The sequence below is a fragment of the Dermacentor variabilis genome, chromosome 1 (genome assembly GCF_050947875.1).
Source record: "Dermacentor variabilis isolate Ectoservices chromosome 1, ASM5094787v1, whole genome shotgun sequence".
Classification (NCBI taxonomy): domain Eukaryota; kingdom Metazoa; phylum Arthropoda; class Arachnida; order Ixodida; family Ixodidae; genus Dermacentor; species Dermacentor variabilis.
In genome coordinates this window covers 112558633-112578658 of record NC_134568.1, presented here as the reverse complement: position 1 = coordinate 112578658, position 20026 = coordinate 112558633, and the positions used below count along the sequence as shown (strand labels likewise).

At 40.6% G+C, this 20026-nt stretch overlaps 1 protein-coding gene across 20 annotated transcripts in view; it reads right to left on the bottom strand.

The window, feature by feature from the left end:
- CaMKII (Calcium/calmodulin-dependent protein kinase II) overlaps positions 1 to 20026 on the bottom strand; it is a 284190-nt gene that overhangs the window by 39926 nt on the left and 224238 nt on the right. For 12 of the 20 annotated variants that reach the window (XM_075693250.1, XM_075693266.1, XM_075693225.1 and 9 more), the window contains 2 exons: positions 7535 to 7624; positions 3440 to 3493 (listed from right to left, as the gene is read on the bottom strand). In XM_075693250.1, the coding sequence (XP_075549365.1) occupies positions 3440 to 3493; positions 7535 to 7624 (144 nt within the window). The remainder of the gene's footprint in view (positions 1 to 3439; positions 3494 to 7534; positions 7625 to 20026) is intronic. The other 8 variants (XM_075693258.1, XM_075693285.1, XM_075693312.1 and 5 more) reach the window with 1 other exon arrangement.

The window sequence follows — 20026 nt, the reverse complement described above, 5'->3', positions numbered from 1 at the left end:
AAAGTTCATGTTGTGGTTTACTGTTTTCCATTGCAGAGGGAGGCTCGCTCCATTAGCATCCACTAAGTTCGGGATGCAGCTGTATGCGGCCCATCATCACTGTGGATGGCACTGTGGATGGCCCCGGTTCAACGTGTGCTGCAATAATGGGGCCTAGCATCGCCGCGTCTCGTCGGTCGACCTTGAATAGTCGGAGCTCCCCGGTGGTCATGCAGATCATACCTGCGTGATGGTCCTATGGTCCCGATTTCATGGTCCACCCATGGTCCATGATCTGCAATGCCGTTGTAATTTTGGCGGCTCGGATTGTATTTTCGCTTGGCGTGAAGGAGGCATTCATCAATTGCACAATCCTCCCGGAGCCACCGAGTGGGGGTCGCGCCAGCAGCTCGTCTCGCACGACCTCACGGGCGTTCACACGCAAAAAAAATTGGCAGTGGCTTAGCTCGGCTATGCCAGGATATACGTAGCGAAAGCTAAGGCCATGGTTAATCCATGGTTAATCTTGATTGCAAGTCCAGGTTAGTCTGGTTGTCTAGCAATGTTGCGGCATTTAGCCAGTCGTTCGGCGCGCTGTTCGTCTGTTTCCTGGGCGATTCGTTTCCTCTTCATCTCATTCCGATGTTGATTCAAGGCCTCTTGTTTATCATAATTGTTGCCATCCATACTGCCGCCTCAAATGTGGTTGCGGCACACGCGAGCTTTCCTTTTCAATCCTCCAACATGTAATCAGGCATGCGACACAGCTGGTGAAGCGAGCGGAGGCGAGCACAATGACGAGGAATGCGGTGTGACATCATGTGCTTCCTTGGAGCACAGCCACTGCAAAATCGCAAGTTCGCGGCCAGTAAAGCTTTTGCTTTAAAAATAGAAAGTTATTGGCAGAAAGTGAAGCGCCACCTCCACCACTGGCTGCAGGGTAACTGCACCGCTACTGGAGTCGCACCTCTCATGGCTGTGGTGGGAGTCAATTATAATGGCCACACGCGCTGCAAAGACTCATTTTTGCGTTCGTTAGAAGCGATCGCTCAGCGCTACCCAGTGTAAGGGTACATGACAAAGTAATGGAAAATAAAGCCCAGTTTTCTGACCCTTTGCTTTTGTATGAATATTTCCCGGCATTGCTGCGTGCTTATATAGACTGTACGCCCGCGGCGCAGCACTTCCGCGCTAAGCGACGTTCACTTCATCTTTATATATAAGCGTGAGCAGCGAGCGATGTGTCGAAAGCCCAGTGCAAAAAGCAGGCGCACACCAAGTCTGTGTGCCTGCACCAAGCTGCGCCGAATCAATCCAGAGGAAAGGAAAGCAGCGACAAGCGATCGTATAAAAGCCTAGTGCAAAAACCAGGTGCACACTAATCTGCGCTCGAAAAAGTGATTGTATAACAGCCTAGTGCAGAAACCAGGCACACATCAATCTGCGCTCGGAAAAGCACGCGCAAGCATGTAGCAAGCCGCACCAATCCAATCCAGAAGCCAAAGGAGGGGGGGGGGGAGTAATGTGTGACACTAAGCTCAGTGTTACGAAGTTTCCATTCACCCAACTGTAGCATTATGCTTCTTAGGAAACCCACAAGGGTCCTTAGGAAGAAATTTAATAAGCTGGAAAAAATGTATCACAGTTCAGGAATCAAACTCGTGACAATTATCCTAGATGTCAGTCACTATCTTGTGAGCTAACCAGAAATACAGAAGCTGATATTTGAAGGATAGATTACATTGAAGCTGGAAATGTTTAATAAAATTAGTTCCACAACATTGACAAACTGGAAGCACCACAACCTCATTTTATGTGAACTTTATGCTATTTCTGTCATTCCTTTTGCATTTGTCTTCATGTAAAGTTAAAAACAAATCTCAAGAATAATCAGCAGCACTTCAAAAGGGTTGGAACGCACCACTAAAGGCATGAGGGTCAGAATGCACTTCCCTCTAATCTTTTAGAGTATAAATACTAATGAGGCATCTGTAAAGGAACTTGTTAAGATTTCCATCCTGCAGGTCAGCTTACTTCACAGAATTTTGCAGTGTCAACAGATACATAACTTCAGGGATACTTCAGGATGTCAAGCAGAATACAATTCACTGCTAGCGAAGAACGAAATTTAAAAGTGGCTTTGTAAACATTTTAAAGCACTTACACCAGAGCATAGTTGGCTGCTATATTACCAGTACTGCTGCTACACTGGATTTACAACTACACTGCACGCTGAAACAAGAACTAGTTAACTGCATACGGTGACAGAGTACAGGTAAGCAGGAAACATACGTCAAATACTTGCACTTGACCAAGAACGTGTGCACTCTAGATATTACCACCAGACCTTCATCCAACCTGTATTCAAGCTATTATTTTCCCATTGAAGGGGCACTGCAACACTTTTTAACATGGTAAAAAAACATTCATGATCTGTTGACATTGCTACCATGAACATGTGAGCCAAATATCGTTCCACCACATGCAGCAGGGAGCCACACAATCCCGCATAAAAGATTGCTCTCTTCCCCCCCGCCCTCCTTCTCTTCTCTTGCTGCTGTGAGAGACACAAAAGCCAACTTCGCACACACATGCATTCCCCTCCAATCTTCTAGGAAACAGCAGTTGGTTGCACCACTTTGTTGTTGCTCTCAGGCACGTTTGTCAGAAGCCAATCTTGAAGGTTTACCATGCGTGCACCGTATAAAGAAACAAAGGTGCAATAGGTAAGGCATTGCTATTGGCATTGGCCCAGTTGAGAGGAAATGTAGTGTTGAGGGGGAATGAGAGTAAACACTGTGGTCTTTTATAAATCCACTTTATTAGTAGGTCCTTCTCAAAAAAATTTCTTTGGGAATATATTAATTGAAAGGCATCACACTTATTCTGTTGTTTTTCAGGTTTGAAAAGGTGTTGCAGGGCCCCTTTATAACTTGCAATAATGCCACGCTTTTCTTTTGTACCTCATATTACTGAATACAATAAACTGGATGAAATGGTATGGTAAAAACGCACTATATCTTCATTTTATGTGCTAAACAATAATGCCATTTTGAACCTACGGCCTTCTTTTTTTTAGGTATTCAGCTAAGTCCAGTTGTCAAGAAGCAGCAATTATGTAGAGTGATACAATCAAGGATATCTTGGACACTAAGCAAGCTTCAGTATTTACAACCGTAGGGATGCACACCTTTTATTCCCTGTACAACATGCAGAACCCAGCAGTATTTCGAGCTCCAATGCACCAAACTAGCAACAGTGTACACACCACTAAGCAAAGCACATCACCACATCACCACAATACACAAACACAACCATGACCTTCAGTGCTGGTTTAGCAAGGTGTTTGCAGCGCACACCAGAAAAACCCAAGCAAGAAGGTAAGCAAGAAAGAGAAAAAAAGGAAGAAAAAAAAAAAGACAGCTTGGTGAGGCCAGTCAAGAAGGTACTCCCTGCCTACCTTGGTCCACCTGAATAACCGTTTTACTTCGTTCAGGTGCAGCGTGGACGTTGTCTAAAAAGAATGGGAGAGAGACAGCGGGAGAAGAAGGAGAACAAAAGAAAGAAACAAAAGACAGGGATGTGTGAGCAGAGGCAAAAACAGACAGCGCAAGTGCTCACCAACCATGCAGTTTAGTGGGCATTAATTTGAAATAGCAAGATAATCCTCAGTCCTGTCTGTTATTTACAGTAACAAAGAAGACTAACATGCAATGAGTACCTGTATGAGCATTTCCTGATGGCACTATGACACTGGTAAATATGTTAATGCACCTGAAACACCTTACATACTTGCCATATGCATCAGAATAAAGGTTTTAAACCCTGCAGCAGTACCTGAACATGTGAGACCATGTAGTAGAGGAAGCCAATTGTTAGACTGCATGCAGACCATATCCTGTACTTTAATGCTCTATTCTCAAAAGGTAACCCTATGCTTAGTAATGAAAACAAACATGCATTAGTTGCTTTTACAGAATCTAGTTTACACAGCAACTGCAATATGGAAGGCAACTTATCAGTACATTTCAACAGCTAAATGTGAACTTGCCAAAAGCAACCTCCACATTATGCAAGTTTTCAAGCTTGCAAAACTTTGCGAAGGATTTTGTGCTACTTAGGCAACAAAGCTGTGAATTGTCATGAATACATTTAGCCTGCCCTGAACAGTTTTCTGGTGTTATCACAGTTAAAAAGATATCAATGTGAACTAAGATGAATACGCTGGCTGGAATACTGCATGTTTGTTGACCCTTGAAATGTGCAATTTCAGCACACAGCACAGCTATTGACCTATACCTTATTTTCTCAGCAGTGACAGTGGCTAAAGTAGTTAAACATTAGCATTCTTGCCCTAAAGCAAAGGAAAAAAGAACACTGAGCTTTGCCACAGCATTTGCTGGAAAACAAATGCCCCATTTGTGGCATGCTCCAAAATGCCTTATGTGCACCAAGCAATGTGCTCTCACCGCTTCTAGACACTGACTGAGAACCCCTTCCAAATGTCTCCAGGACCACAGAAGACAAACAAGACAATATCAAAAGAATAAAATAAACCGTTTGACAGCCCTGCACAGCAACAGCCACAAATCATGCAATAATGTGAAAAAATTACACAAAGTGCACCACTGCAAGTATGACAAAAAAATTGCCACAAACATCACCAACACCAATACAAAACTATTGGAGTGGTAAAACAGATCCATAGCACCAGACAACAGTCCAGAAACGAACAGCTAGTGTGACCAGAGGTACCTCTGATGGTGTGTGTGCCACCCTGTGCATTTTAGCAAACCACTTGAGATTGTCAGCTGGAGCAAGCCTGTCTGTGCAAACTATTAAGAAAAAGTATACTCAAGATAGCAGCTGCAATGCTGTCAGCATGATAGTAATGAATCGTTTCACAAAAAAAGACCACATGAAAAATTACATGATGGATAGAACTTCAAATATGGATTCTGCACCAAAATGATCAAAAGCACTGTTGCAACAAAATGACAAGCAAAAAGTTTTGCAAAACTGTGGCAATAAGAATCAAGCATGAATACAAAAGCTCAATGTCCAATGTTCAAAACCCACTTCGGAGAAAAAAAAGCAACCGTAAATTATGTCAAGCTGCACTCCTGTGGTAAAAAAAGTGGAAAATTAAAACACGAGATTTTTACCACACATTCTGTATACTTTCCCACATTGCCCTTCATTGAGATCTGATATTGTCTGCGATTAGCAGGGCTAGCTTGCTCAGTAATGTAGACTTTATATTCTTGTTTTTACTTCATGCTACAGTACTACTGTAGGTTGTAATTATTCACTCGTTTCAGTCCATGACTACGGGTCATCCCACATTTAGTCCAGAACTTCTTGTCCTATACTCTATCAAATATGGTATGGTGTAGTACCATAAAAGTGATAGGAAAAATTCTGCATGTAACAAAGCAAAATTGTATTTGCAAGATGACTGATACGATGACAATTATTCAAATGTCAATGGACATCTGTGCATGATAACTAAAGAGTGATGACAGTAACACTCGTCACATGGGATGGCTAGCTCATGCTGAACCTGCTTGCATTAAGTATGGTACATCATTGAAAGACTTTACGTTTGCCAAGAAATTATACAGTAGATCGACAGTGCATGCAGTAATTAAATGTTGTAATAACTGATACCACAAGATCACTAAAATGTCCTACCAAAAGCTTACACTGTGAATCATTATCCAGAAAAAACATATACCTCAGTGTAAAAATGAAAGCCAGTGTCCTTCCACTTATGATATAAGAATGCTTTACTGCAAAAAGTAATTACTACCACAGACTTCTGTCACCACTATAAAGTTTTTTTAAATGTCACCATGCGCTGCTGGTGCTAAAAGCAATTCAATATCAGCCCAATTTCACAATTTTCTACAGCTACTAATTTTTCTGCAAGTAAAACAGCTTTATTATACTATGTTAACATAAACTATTTTGTTAAAAATCTAAAGCTCCTTCAGAGGCACTAAGAGTAGCAAGCAGATTGTTGTAATGCAACATTTTATAAAGGTCAACTCAACACATTCATAGAAGTTTTAATTAAAATAAAACTTCAGCAGCCTATTGCTGTTTCATAAAATGTACTCCTCTCTTAAGCCAAAATTTAAGTGTAAAGTTTACATAATTTTTTGACTTACAAAATGACATAAGACAGGGAAAAAAAGGTTAACATTGCAGTAAACAAGAAACCACAACCCAAATCAAATTAGATCTGCCAAAGCCAATTCCACAAAGTAATGCTCCCAATACACCAGAACTGTACTCTACATTGGCCATAAGGCTGGTAGCACTGCCTATCACATGAATGGTTCACATACAGGCAAAGGACTCCCTGCCGGCTGTCAGCCACAGGCTTACTTGCCCATCAGCTTCTCCACTCACACCCTGACACTGCTAGCGCATCAATGGAAGGCGGCAGTTCTAAAAGGCTAGCTGTTTCATGAACTACGGAAACAAAACCCCTAACTGGTAGTATTAGCACATATATTTTGCACTTGTACAGTTTTGAACATTTTAATAAGTATGTAAGTATGGTTGCAATGGGCCAAAGCAAAGCAAGAAATTTAATGCAGCTTCATGTTGTTAGTACAGCCTCAACTTTCATGAAATATGCAGCACATCAGTGATAATAAATTGCAAGGGACACTTATCAGGACTAGCTATAAATTGTTAATTTTATGGCAAGGACAAAATTAGCAGATAGGGGGAAAAAGGATTATTCCACTGAAGGATGAGGTATATTGTATGAAAAGTAGATTATACAACAAATATTTTTATTGAAAACTGAAGTGTTTTATAAGCTGCTGTCAGAATTTATTGTAGAAAAAAGAGGAAGGTCCTTTACACACTGTAGATTAAACTTATCTAAATGGAGCTATTTACAATACATGACAAATGTTAAGGGCACACACACAGTAGAAAGGAAATCACACTGCCTACCAAGAAAAAACCTTTCAGCTCCCCCTTCATCACCGTGTTTACTGTTTTGTCAAGTTGCCTGAAGGCAACTTGAATAAACATTTGGATGCAGCCTAAATCTAGTTAAAGCTATCACGGTCATGTTCAGCCTACAAGTGGGAGGAGACTTCATGACCAAAAAAAAAAAAGACAGACAAATGAGAAAACCCATGACTATCTGGAAGGCTAGGGATCAGAAAAAAAGCAATTAGTGTAACACAAACTATTGTAACATCTACCCAGTGCATGAAAACTAGTGCTCATGACCCTGCACGGATTCTGGAGGGATGTGCAAGTTTTTTTGAGTCTAGCTAAATGAACTCTCATTCTCAGAGGTCTCTTCTATGGAACATGTACTCCACAATTCACAGAGAACATAAACGTACCTGTATCATTTGTACACTATTGAACTAGTTGAAATAAAAGACATAAGTATTTCTGTGCCCTCGAAGTGCCATAGTTTACGAACAAAGACTATGTCTTTAATTTTGCAAAGCAGTCTAGCCAGGATCATCATTTTTCAGTGTTAAGAGTGATAAAAAGTAAGCCAAAGCGAGCAAACCTTTCACATCATCATCCTCAATAGTGGTGCTGCTGTCAGTTGATTCCTTCACCTGGGAGCCTTCACCCTTTTTGGTCATGATGCTTCGACCTAAAACAGCACATCAAGTTCACTAAGAGTTCAGCCATGCATATTGACAGTGTCGGTGTGCTATGGCAGTAATTCCTAGTCACTGGTTCCAGAGTGGTCAGGTAGCACCTTTGCAAGCTGGTAGCAAAGGCCAGAAGCACCTCTGATAACAGCATGCACAAGTTTAACAGGTTTCACAATTGGTTGACAGAATAAATGTTAAAGGTGCTATGTTGTTCCAAAAGGTTAAACAATAAAGCTCATAAGCTTCTAGTTACAGGACACCAGACATGTCCACATTTTATCATAAGCTTAATAGACAGCTATTAATGAAATGGTTTAACTAAATGATGCAAGTAGTAAAGAAGCTAAATTCGGATTGGCTTATCACCAACATGTCATGTGAAATAATAGATGCAGTCAGCCTTTGATAGATGTAAAAATAATTAACTGTTAATAGTAAACATCTGTAAGTAGTGAAACACCCTAGGTGTTGCTTCCATGGTACATTTTCAAAGGGAGAAAAAAAGGGCATCCAAGGAATGTAAAAAAAAATGTTACACCTCAGCACAGTAATGTGGAAGGTAGCCAGTCTATGCATCAGAAAACATATCGTAATGCTATAGCAACTATGCTTAGCTCAAGGCAGCAGACCCCCCACCTCATATAAGCTGTTATATTGTGTAGCTGCTACATGTGTCCACTATCAAATTTAGACTTGGCAACAGCAGGTTAAATAGCAGGTTTTCAGAACTTATAAAATGTAAGCTAAATTGAAAGAAGTACATTGTTACATGCTTAAAAAAAATAAGCATGTCGCCACAAATGAGAAGGTTAATTTACATTATCAGTCCATGCTTAGCACAAGCAAGTTGTCATTTTTGGCATCTACAATTTGGCAAAATATGCCAGAAAAACAATATTCCTAAAGCTAAGCTACATATTCATGCAAGCAAATACTATTATTCTAGCACAGTATATTAGACAGCAAACTTATGTGCAGCAATATTATGAGCAGAACATCATATACAAAGTTTCTGCTACCATACAGAAAACTGAATGAAAAACAAGAGCTGCTGTTCAAAATTGCAATAAAAGTTGGAGACGCATGAGGCAACTTTCATAATATTTATAACATTATGCAAATTATGCCAAGATATATTAGGGTAATTCCACAGCATTAAGAAATTGTGTCATGGTTTCCTTTTCTTATATGACAGTAGACATTCACGTTACTGACGTGCCATGGTTATGCTTATGAGAAAAACAAGATATTTTTAATATCTTGTTTCTCTTGTACTTTTGCACAAACTGCTTTTCAAATTACTTGCGCAAACTAAATTGTTAGCTTAATTTATGATGTATTGTATGCTTTCAATTTTGGCAACCACTTAGGCAGAAGATGCATCAGTTCCTTTTATAATATACAAAAAGTATCGCCCACTGCCACAGAAAAAAAAGAAAAGTGTGCAGGCAGGCACTGCGAGAAAAAAGAAGCTGGAATGAGGTGTAGCTGGGCTCTCAGTCTGGTTCTTTTATGTCAGCCTAAGGTTTCTGGAATATGGTGTCGAAAACCTCCGCAGAGACACATTTTCTTCTACACACCTCAAGGGACCTTCTACTTGACCACTTTGTATTACAGGCAGGGAGAACTGAACAATGCATCATTCATGATAGGCACAAATGCCAGACCTCTGTCTACCTAGATCTTAAGACCTAGTCTTATGGAATGCCTCAAACCAAGCAATAAGCTCGATGAGCACAGAATACAAAGATTCTGCAGGAAGCCCGATCACTGCTTGCAGAGCCTATTGTAGGCAAATCCAAGCTTTAAGCTGTTTTTGACCATTTGTCTAATAGCAACACCGACTTCTCAATTAATGCAGCTCTCGAAGATCACACTGATGATGACAAGCTGGAAGCAGAATACATAACTGCTGCGTACAAGACACCATAAGCATGGTCACCGAGAAGAGATACTTCCATACAGAGCAGGAGCCCGACCAACATGTCTTCCGGTTTCTCTGTGTTGACACCATTCCCATGAGCCAAAAGAAGAATGACGTCGAATTGTGTTACCACACAAGGGTACCCAATCTATTGTACTGATAAGGGGCGTATCTGTGAAAGCTCACGATGAAAATTGCAGCTAGTGGAGCCCGGCCGAATGGTTAGTGTTAGCTCAGCCAAGATCAGCATAGCCTATAGAACGACCTGTGTGCCCTCATATCAATGACGAGCCAGAGTGTGGCATGTCATCCTACAAGCATCAAACAAATTCAGTTGCATGCTTATCGATTTCATAAAGTTCGACCTGCAAAAGCTCCTACATGTCACCGCCTGAGTGTTTCTATTCATAGTGCATCAGAATGGCAAGTTGGGCCAGTTGGTTGGGATTCATGGTAAGGGTTGTAACAACGCATCCAAGACAAGGACAACAGAAGGAATAAAACGACGACACAGCGCTGTGTTGTCGTTTTATTCCTTCTGTTGTCCTTGTCTTGGGTGCACTGTTACAACCCTTTCTATTCATAGATTGAAGTAGTCACCTGTTTTGGCTCCATTATGTTCAACGCAAATAACTTTCTGAACACATTGAACACCTATTGCTCAAAGACTGTCATGAAGCATTCAGGTCTTCGTTACATCAATCTTTTCCTTGATCCAGACCCACCCGGTCCAGGAAGCAGTAAATAAGAATCAGTGCTTGTCCTGTCTCGACTTGTCCTTTGTCCTTAATGCGCTATGTTTACTGTATTAGGATGAATAACCAACATGCCCAAATGTATTCCCTTCTGGATAATCACTCAGCCCTGAGGCTACTCAACATGACTTAGCAAGAAGTTGCGATACTGCCAGAAGATCGTTGAAAAAAGAGTACTTCCTCAAGCTGCGTACACTTCACCTCTACCTATGGTGTTCTTGTAGCAGCCTACAAAAGATGTTATGAAAGAGCCCAAGATCTCTAGAGGTATATGGCCATTCGGACGAATCAAAGGAGTCTTCCCGGTAAAGATAGAAAGTAACAGCCTGCTGTATTGCCAAGTTGGACACTAATGGGGGCACAAGTATGTATATAAAGAAGAAGGAACACATGCAGGCAGGCAATGCGAGAGAAAAGAAGCTGGAACGAGGTGTAGCTGGCTCTCGCTCTGGTTCTTTTCTGTCAGCCTAAAATTCCTACTGTTTTAACAAGCATTTAAGCTTGTCTGGTATCTGCAGATAGTTCAGTGGCTTTCTCACATAGCTTCCACATATACAACACATGGCAACAATAATGTGTAGCTATTTAGGTATTCTCTTCGATAATTTAATTCTTGGAAATGCTCTTACAGCCTCAAAATCATGAAAGTACAATCAGTTTGCCACATGGTAGGAAACCAGACTAGTATAAATAAACTAAATAATGGAGGTCTTCGTAGAAGATGCATTTCAAGTACTAGAAAAGTATGGTGTACCCCATGCAGGCAGTTTATTTTCAAAATAAGTTATTCATGTTACAGGTCACAAATTTTTAAAAAATTGTAAGCTTGACTTTGAAAGGTCTCTCAAATTTGAAACTTTTGAGTGTACATATTAGACCACTTGTCACTAAACAAACAGTTTGTACACATTCATGCATAACATAAAAAGATTTTATGGTCTGTTTTGTCTTAGACCAAGTTTAACGGCAGTGGTCCCTCCACTCTAATAATTGTTAAATTCTGTCTAGGGCTCAACTACCCATTGACGTGCAAAATTTCAATGTGCCTTGTGTGCTTGATACTGAAAATCAAGCTTTTCCATTAGAGCTAGGTGCTAAATGTACTTGAAGAGGCGCACACATTGTGCATACATTTTCAGAAGCACATTTTAGCACCCAACAATAATTCAGTGTCTTAATATGATGCATGCAGCATATGAAAATGCTTGTGTAAAGTTTGTGAATGTAACCAACATCCCTTTATTTCAAAATATCCTGCAAGTGCTCTTTGCATCCCTAGTTTGAAAGCAACTACCAGCCAAAGCACACTGGCGGAATGGCGTCAGCCTAGACTTGGCCGCTTTTAGGAGGACGCTTTAGCTCAGCCCGAACTCCAACGTTGCCTATTCAAATACAAGTAAAATGCTGAAATGCTTTTCTGAGATAACCCATGAGCCAATTTCAATGAAATTTGGTGCATTCAAGAGAAAAAGTTTAATTCTAATGACTGTTGGAAGCAAAAATTTTATTTATGGCCTTGATTTTAAAAAAAAATGCGGAAAATTGATAGCATTGAAAAAGAAGAATGAAGTTTATGAATCCGTAACTTTACATCAAAAATACATATTGCATTGTAAATTTCATTGCTCTGAACATCCAAAGCAGATAAGTTTGATGTATTAATTTATACTGTGCATGAATTTGTTACAATGTTTGCGAAGGTTTTGCAAAAGTCCTACCAACATATTCGTGGTGTAACTGACAGCCATGTATAATACATCAAATTTGTCCGCTTAGATTTACTATTAGACACATTTGACAGAATTGCAATATCATATTTCATTGCTGCATTACAAAGTTGTAAATTGATAGTTTCACTTTTTCAAAATTTGTGACATTCAACAATTTTTATAAAAATATTGATGACTTAAACAAGAAAGCCACTTCCAAAAGTCCCTAGATTTTAACTTTCTCATTTGAATGCAACAAACCTCATTAAATTTGGTACAATGGTTGCTGAGAAATATGATTTCTCCTTTTCCATGTGGTTAGATAAGAGTGCCTGAGCTAAAGCTTTCTCTTAAAAGAAATAAATCAATATGTGTGTCTACATTTTCAAAAACTTGGCACGTGCACTCACACATTACATGTCCACTTTACTGCAGCTTAAAGACAGTGCAGAATCATATTTTCACCAGATGGAACATGCTCTAATATATTACAAGTGCTAAAGCATATCTTTAAAAAAAACAATCTGCACTTAAGTTTGCTGTCTTGACATTACAAGAGTGCTAAACAGACTAAGCTCAATGAGTCTACTCAGCACATAGCTGTGTTACCTCCCATCAACATTTCCTATCAGTGTTATTTGCTGACCTGAAAACACTACTTGCACACCACGCTGCCAAAGCTCTCCCACCATATAGAAAAAATAATAGTTAATTCATGAGCACTTAAATGGATGACTTCAATGCTGAAGGCCAAGGAATTTGCACTAATATATGGCAAATAAAGCCGCCAAGGGATTCATGTGCACAGCCAGGGGATTAAGCTTTCTATGGTGAAAACGTTTTAACAGCACGAGCCGCAATGTCTTCTATCAGGTGCCACTACGACAAACACTGCCCTGTTCCCAATGCATTCTCATATGGGGATGCATACAGTGCAAACGATCATCATCATCACCACCACAGCACTTCACTTCAATGCAGACAAACACCATCAACAGCACCACACCAGCTTTCACCACCAAAAAGCAATGCGCACAGTGGAAATGTGGAAAGTGTGGGGCCAAGGGTACTGACCTACTGGCTCACTGCTTAAGTGGTTACTCATTGATTCCATAATGAAACCTGTTCATTTACTTATTATTTATTCTCAAGCACAGCTGCACTAATCACAGGAAAGGGAAGAAGCACATGGACATGATCTACAGACAAGATCATGGCCCTGTATTATATTATTGGCATCAGTGTGCAGTACACACTAAAGATTCCTGAATACTTGCACTAGAAGCATGCACCCATCACAGTAAGGCATCAAATAAACGGAAAGTGCAAGTATGTAAAACACAAATAGATAAACATGTGCTCAAGAAACAATACCAACCACACACTGTCATATGCTATATAAAAATAAAGAGCAGTGAAAAAAAGTGCAAACATCTGCAGGCAATATGACTAAAATCATGCAAATTATGCAGGCCCCCCATCAAAACCTTCAAAGCACACATTTTATATGTGTTAACAACAACTACAGACAAATTCCAAAAAGAAACGGTGTTGGGTTAGTTGGTCATTTTCAGAATTGAACATGTTGGGTGCAAAACAGGTACCTCAAAGAAGACGTACAAACACAGAATACTTTGTTGGGGTCTATTGTCTTATTTGCAGTGCCTCTTCTGCATACAACATGTTCAATTCTATAGCCAAAAACACCAGCAACAGATTTCGTTCCTTCAGCGAAACAAGAAATTTTCTGGAACAAATCTTTCAGAAACAGGTACCGACAAACAGCAAGCCAGACTAGTGCCACACTTTTAATATTAAGTGCACCAGGGCTGGGCAGAGATACTCGAAGTATTCCAGAATACAGACATCGAAATACATGTGCTGGAAGCCTAAAATACAGATACTGAGATACATTTGTCTCTGACGTAACGGGATACTTCAGAGATACTTTTACAAAAAGATGAATAAAGTATCCCGAAATACAGATACAGCAATACAGATATAAGAATACAGGTAATGGAATCATTTTTATTTCGGAAATGTTGATGCTCCATGAGGACATTTATTAAGTGCAGCATAATGCTGTGAATAATGTTGCAGTGCATTGAATCTTGCAGCATTAATTGCACATGAGCAACAGCAGTTTCTCAAATAGGCTGCCTTCTAGACACCATTGCTTCGGCCTCAAGACAAGACTCACGAAAGGGAAAAGTCTCTCTACCGCTGCAGACGAGCACAAGTTCGTGTTAGTATAATGAATAAATACTGCCTTCATGGCAAGAAAGTCCTGCAGCATGGTGATATCTCTTCTTTGGTCATCTAGGTACCGAAACACTTGTGCTCTCACGTGGGTCTGTTCTGACCGTTCAGAAGCGAAAGTGTCTCCATCTTCAAACTCATAAAAGTCGTGATTCATCACCGCTAATGATGAATCACGGTTGAACAATTACAGATGGATAACAGATGAACAAAGCCGCTTCCTTCTCTCCCGCACCTCCGATTGGGCAATTGCCGTCCAGTGATAGCGTGCGCTTTCTTTTTCTTGATATTTTGGTTTTGCGCCTCTCGGCAGCATGTTGAAAGTTCCTCTGCATTCACCATGTGCACAAGAAGCGTCGATCTGCATCTCGCTCGTGGTCTCTATATGCCATGTTGCTGTGCATTGGGCTGTTGTAACCGTCAAGGGGACAAGCAATGACACGTGCTAGGAAGACGTCAGCCCATTTCCGACAAAAAGTAACAAGATACCCGTGTCCTGCACAGTATCGCGATATAATCGATACATTGTAAGTGTATTTCACTACTGAGATACAAATACATTTTTCAAACGTATCTCGATACAGAAATAAAGATACTCAGAAGTATCTCAAAGATACTATCACAATACTGCCCAGCCCTGAAGTGCATTACAACTGAAATATGCTTTTTTTAGAAAGCATTTGCCAAGACTAGGCAGCCAGCAACTAAAGACAAAATACAAAATGATCCTTCAATTGTTACCAACCTGCTTGTTGCTATATCTAGCCACTGGTCTAAGAGTCATTATGTCTAAGGACGTAAACACAATCTGTAACAAGATTAAATAGCTGGCACTCTGTGTATTAGATGCAATGATTCTCACTACAAGAAGCGGCCAGATGTTATTGAACTAGGGAAGGCCATAAAGATAAGAACAACTTGTTTAACCCTTTACGTGCCAAGGATGAGTCTCACTTATCCAAGTGTTTCCTCCAAAATATGCCAGTGGCAAGTATCAATCCTCCAGGTATTTCCTTTTGTCTACTGAGTGTCGCAGATGACTGGCAGTCGTTTCATAATTTTGGTGCGAATGCTGCACTATTAAATGGCACCAACTTCCCAGAAAACTGACTTTTTGTGGGGGCAGTTGATGGAAAGAAAGCAGAAGTCTGGCTTCCCTGGGTTTTAAGAGTGACGGCACGGAGCGAGGCAACTCCAGCGATGACAACTGCCCCCCCCCTCCTCCTTTTTTTTAGTGACAGAACTGTGTTGTTTTTGGATGTTTTATTCACATCAAATAAACAATTAGACCTGTAAAGCTGAAGAAAATTATGTTCAGAGCTTCAACTTAGTACTAATGAGTGCAAGGAAGATTCAGAGCCTCTGGTGCCCTCTCTCGTTGGGGTGCGGCTTGACAAAAATGCTTTGCCACCTGTGCGCCTGTGATTTGCTTTCCACGATGTGCCAGTAGTAACATGTTGCATAGAGGATAACAAAAGCATGCTTGACTTCTGTTCCAAGAAATATCATACTTCATATAAACTTCAACGCTTCATATAGGTCTTGCCTATGTGCAACTCAAATGCATTAAAAAAAATAACTGGCATTAAAAGACAACAGAGAATAACAAATGAACTGCTGATATAACAATAATGAAAATTCATTAAAAAATTTGGGAAATTTTGTTGGCCTTTTGAGAAAAAATGCTGGCTCGAAAAGGGTTAAGCCAAGTAAGATATGCTCATTTCAGGTTATTAAAAAGTATGAATGCTTTTCCATGACAATAAATGGCCTTTTCCATCAGTGTCTACAATAAAATTTGTTACCTCAAACCATCTCAAACAGCCTGAGCCTTCCACAAAACACAAGGCTTAAGTTGTATCTTTCAGGAACCAATTAATCCTTTCCATTAAAAATTTGACCACATTTCTTGCACCTTTAAAGCTACGAAAAGCATACAGCTATATAATGAATCAAGTATTCTTTAATTCCTCAACAAGTTTCACTAAGTTCACAGAAGCAGGACTTCATGTGAGAACTCCCACAGGAATTTCAGATAAGAACATATACTATTTCATGTCTAGCATACTTGAAGAACCCTATCAAGCCACATGAAAAATATGCCCGATACAAAACATTGTGAAATATAATGAAAAGAAGAATCTGCTACACGACGACATACTGTCATCGAGAGCAGACACCCAGCCGTCAGCCTTCCAACTCATCTTACTAAAAGGCTTTAGACAAGTTTTCAAACTGGCACCACCAGTCCAATAGAAGTGCCTCAAGATTATATGCAACATGATTTAAATATTTCCATCAGTACTTTTGCTTTTGATGCAATACCTTCATGTGCACAATTGTATACACATGTGGCAAATCAGTTTTACAGAATTTCAGAAGGTGGACGAAGGTTCACGAAAAGAAAAATTGACATCCACCCAAAGGTAGCACAAAGTTACAAATGAAACCCACACGGGTTTCTCAGAAACAAAAATTTGTAGTTGAAAAAAAAAGAAACATTGGACCTGGTTCAGGCCCTTTGCAGGTAGTAGCTTCGTGCTACCCATGGGCGGATGTCAATTTTTCCTTTCATAATTCTACACACAGCGCCTGAATGTGATAAGACACCAAAAGTTAATTAGGCAAGAGGCCTGCAGAAAACACATGTTCATATACGTATACTTAAGCTCAGTGTATTCCTCATCACTGAATAGCCAAACAAAGGAAACTGTGGCACCTAAATCATTTGATCGTCATACTGCTATAACCTATCTGCTCTCTAGTGCTTGGCATTATACATGCAAGTCACTGACGGTTCTGGCCGACAGTCCTCATTCATTGTAGTGTTTTAATCTTTTGCATTACCTGCCACAGTGGCTATGGCACTACGCTGCTGAGCACTACGTCATGGGTTCAATCCCAGATGGTGCAACCATTTGTCAATGGGAGCAAAATGCAAAAACACTCGTGTACATTAATTTAGGAGGTGGTCAAAATTATTCTGGAGCCCTTCCACTTTGGCATTCTATATGACCCACTATGCAGTTATAACCCGTTGTGCAGTCTTGAGACAAACAAATTATTCAAAAATATTCTGCTTTAGTGTACGTACATTGTAGACAGGAATAATTGCTAAACTACACCCATTGCAACTTCATCATAAGCTTGTTTGTATTATGAAAGGTCAGCAACATGAACATAATTCGGAAACAGTATCATCACTACCATAGTTCTTTGAATACAACTCTGAAGTGAGGAAAAAAAAAGACTGCTTTTTCCTGCCTGCATTCACAGTCTAACATTAAGTCCACCTGAATTCCTCGAAGGCTAAGATGCAGCATTATTTAAACAGCCACAGAAGTCTCATTTACATCTGCTAGCTAATGTTATTAGCATGAAATGGGTTAAAAAAATTACCGCCCAAGCACTACGTTCAGATGGTTAACCAGCAAAGCTGAAACATGCGGCCCTGGTGTTTATCAGTGGGTTAATCCCTACAGTTCATTACACGACGGCTTGGTAGGCTGCCGGATCCTTGGTATGGTGTTGCTGCTTGCGCTCAGCTGCACAAGCCTGTTCTTGTAGCCAGGTTGCAGCATTGGCACGGTGTAGACAAGCTCATTCCCGGTTCTACTCGCGGCTTTGCTGATCGAAAGCTGCCTGCTCCTAAGGAGTACATATGACGCGTGGCCTACCCATTTCAGAGCTGGAGAGAAACTGCTGCGCGCGCTCTGCTGTGATGGAGAGCAACGACATCACTACTAGCGCAGCTAATCCAACACTACCTAGATAGCACAAGGCCTTTTCACTCTGATCCATGATATCAAGTTACCTGGCCCGACTGCCATATAATCTAATGGGGATGCTCCCGATTAGGCAACAGTGATTTTGATGTCACCGCTTTCGTCATGCCAGCCTTGTCAATGGAAATTTCGGGCCAGGTAGCGCGACGTCATGGATCGCAGTAAACAAGCCTTGTGCTATCTAGGTGGTGTTAGCTAATCACGTGCCTCTCTTTCACTCTCTTTTATTTTTTTTTCCCCTGCATGCGCATGGGGCTGCGCTGGAGGAGTTTTTGGCATACATTTGACCGATAGACGGTTGGATGGATGGACGAATCGGCTAGCCATATACAGCTTCGCTGTAATTAATTGAAATATGTTGCAAGAAAGGCAGCATTCTAAAGTACCTATATGTTTATTGAGTAGCTATTCGATTTTATTGTCAGTTCCCATAATCCAGCAGCTCTAAATGCTCAACTAAGGCATTTAATGCACCCTTTGAGAAGTTCGAACGTTACTGTGACCATACTCCACGTTACTCTATGTTATTGCAGTGCTGCCATCACCAATGCTTCCTGGCTCCAAGGTTAGGAGGGCGAGGATACTTGGCCCCCTTGGGATGTTCCACACCCTCAGATATGTTCCCTGCTTACTGAACTTCATTGCAACCTTTCTCTACTTTCAATCTCTTCTTTACGGTGCTGACAAGAATGACTGCAGACGTGTGCATTGGGGCAGTTTTCTTCAGCAGTCACCCAAGTGGCCACCATAGCATTGTCTCTTGTTCTGCTGCTGCTGCTGCTCCTCATTGTTTTGTAACAAGGCACAAAATATAAGATTGTAGGAAAGCTTCACAAGAATATTACTTCTCACATGAAGAAGACTGCTACTGCTATGCCCTCAATGCTAAGTATGAAAAAAGAGATGAAGCGAAATGCTTATTCACTTTAAGGAATGCTTCATAAAAGATGTCTTGAGTGTGTTATGCAATGTTTGACAGCCTTTGGGCCCACACTGGTATGTCACCTGTGTAAAGGAGCTAAAGTTCATTCGAAGCCATTTCTTAAAATAGGAAGACATGGCAATGCTTGTAGTTTGATTTACAATGTTCCATGAGCATGAGGCCCACTTGCATTATCACTTGAAAACGGCATCACTGCACTATTGCATTTTGATTTCACTTTCACTGAGGCATGAAAACACACGCTCTGAATAAACAATACTCTAAGGCTCTAAGCTATCAACTGGCACTTAATTTGAAGACACAAATCACTGGATGCTACTGGCATCAAATGTGTACATGACGCGGCTTTGATTTCGCGCCACACAATTCTAGTAACAGCCTCAGACATTGAAGGCTGAGTCGCCATGTGAAGGTTCTTACACGTTGATGTCGCAGCTGTGATCAATAGGCAAGCAATACTTAGGCTTTTACTTCAAAACATCAGCACTCAGTAATAATCTCTCTGACTGTGGAAGTCTTTGAACACTAGCAGGTTAAACGCATTGTCTGTGATCCCTATGAGTATGTGCATGACCTTATCGGCTTCCGTCATCTTGGTGCCAGCTTATCGGAAAGGAGCCAGAACAATATGTATTAAGTACGAGAGCCTGAAGCTCATTTTTTAAGCACCGGTGTCACTGTATCCTGTAGATATTCACGTACTGACCTAGCGAGCTGAGGAGCTTTAGCGTGCACTTAAAGTACAGTACAAAAGCATTTTCGCATTCTGATGGACGATTGGAGTGCAGCCGCAGCAGCCAGAAATCAAACCAACACTATGATGCTCAGCAGCACGAGTTAAAATAATGCCAGTTAACAGTTCAACATCCATGTTGTCTGCCTTACTCTCCCTTCTGTTTTCTGTGCTGATATATAATGTTGGCCTTCTAAATGTAACACAGTTTTCCAATGTACCCACGAGATGAGCACATATTTCAGCTCCTGCTCCTAAAAAGAGAAGGCGGTTATGCAGCATAATGATGG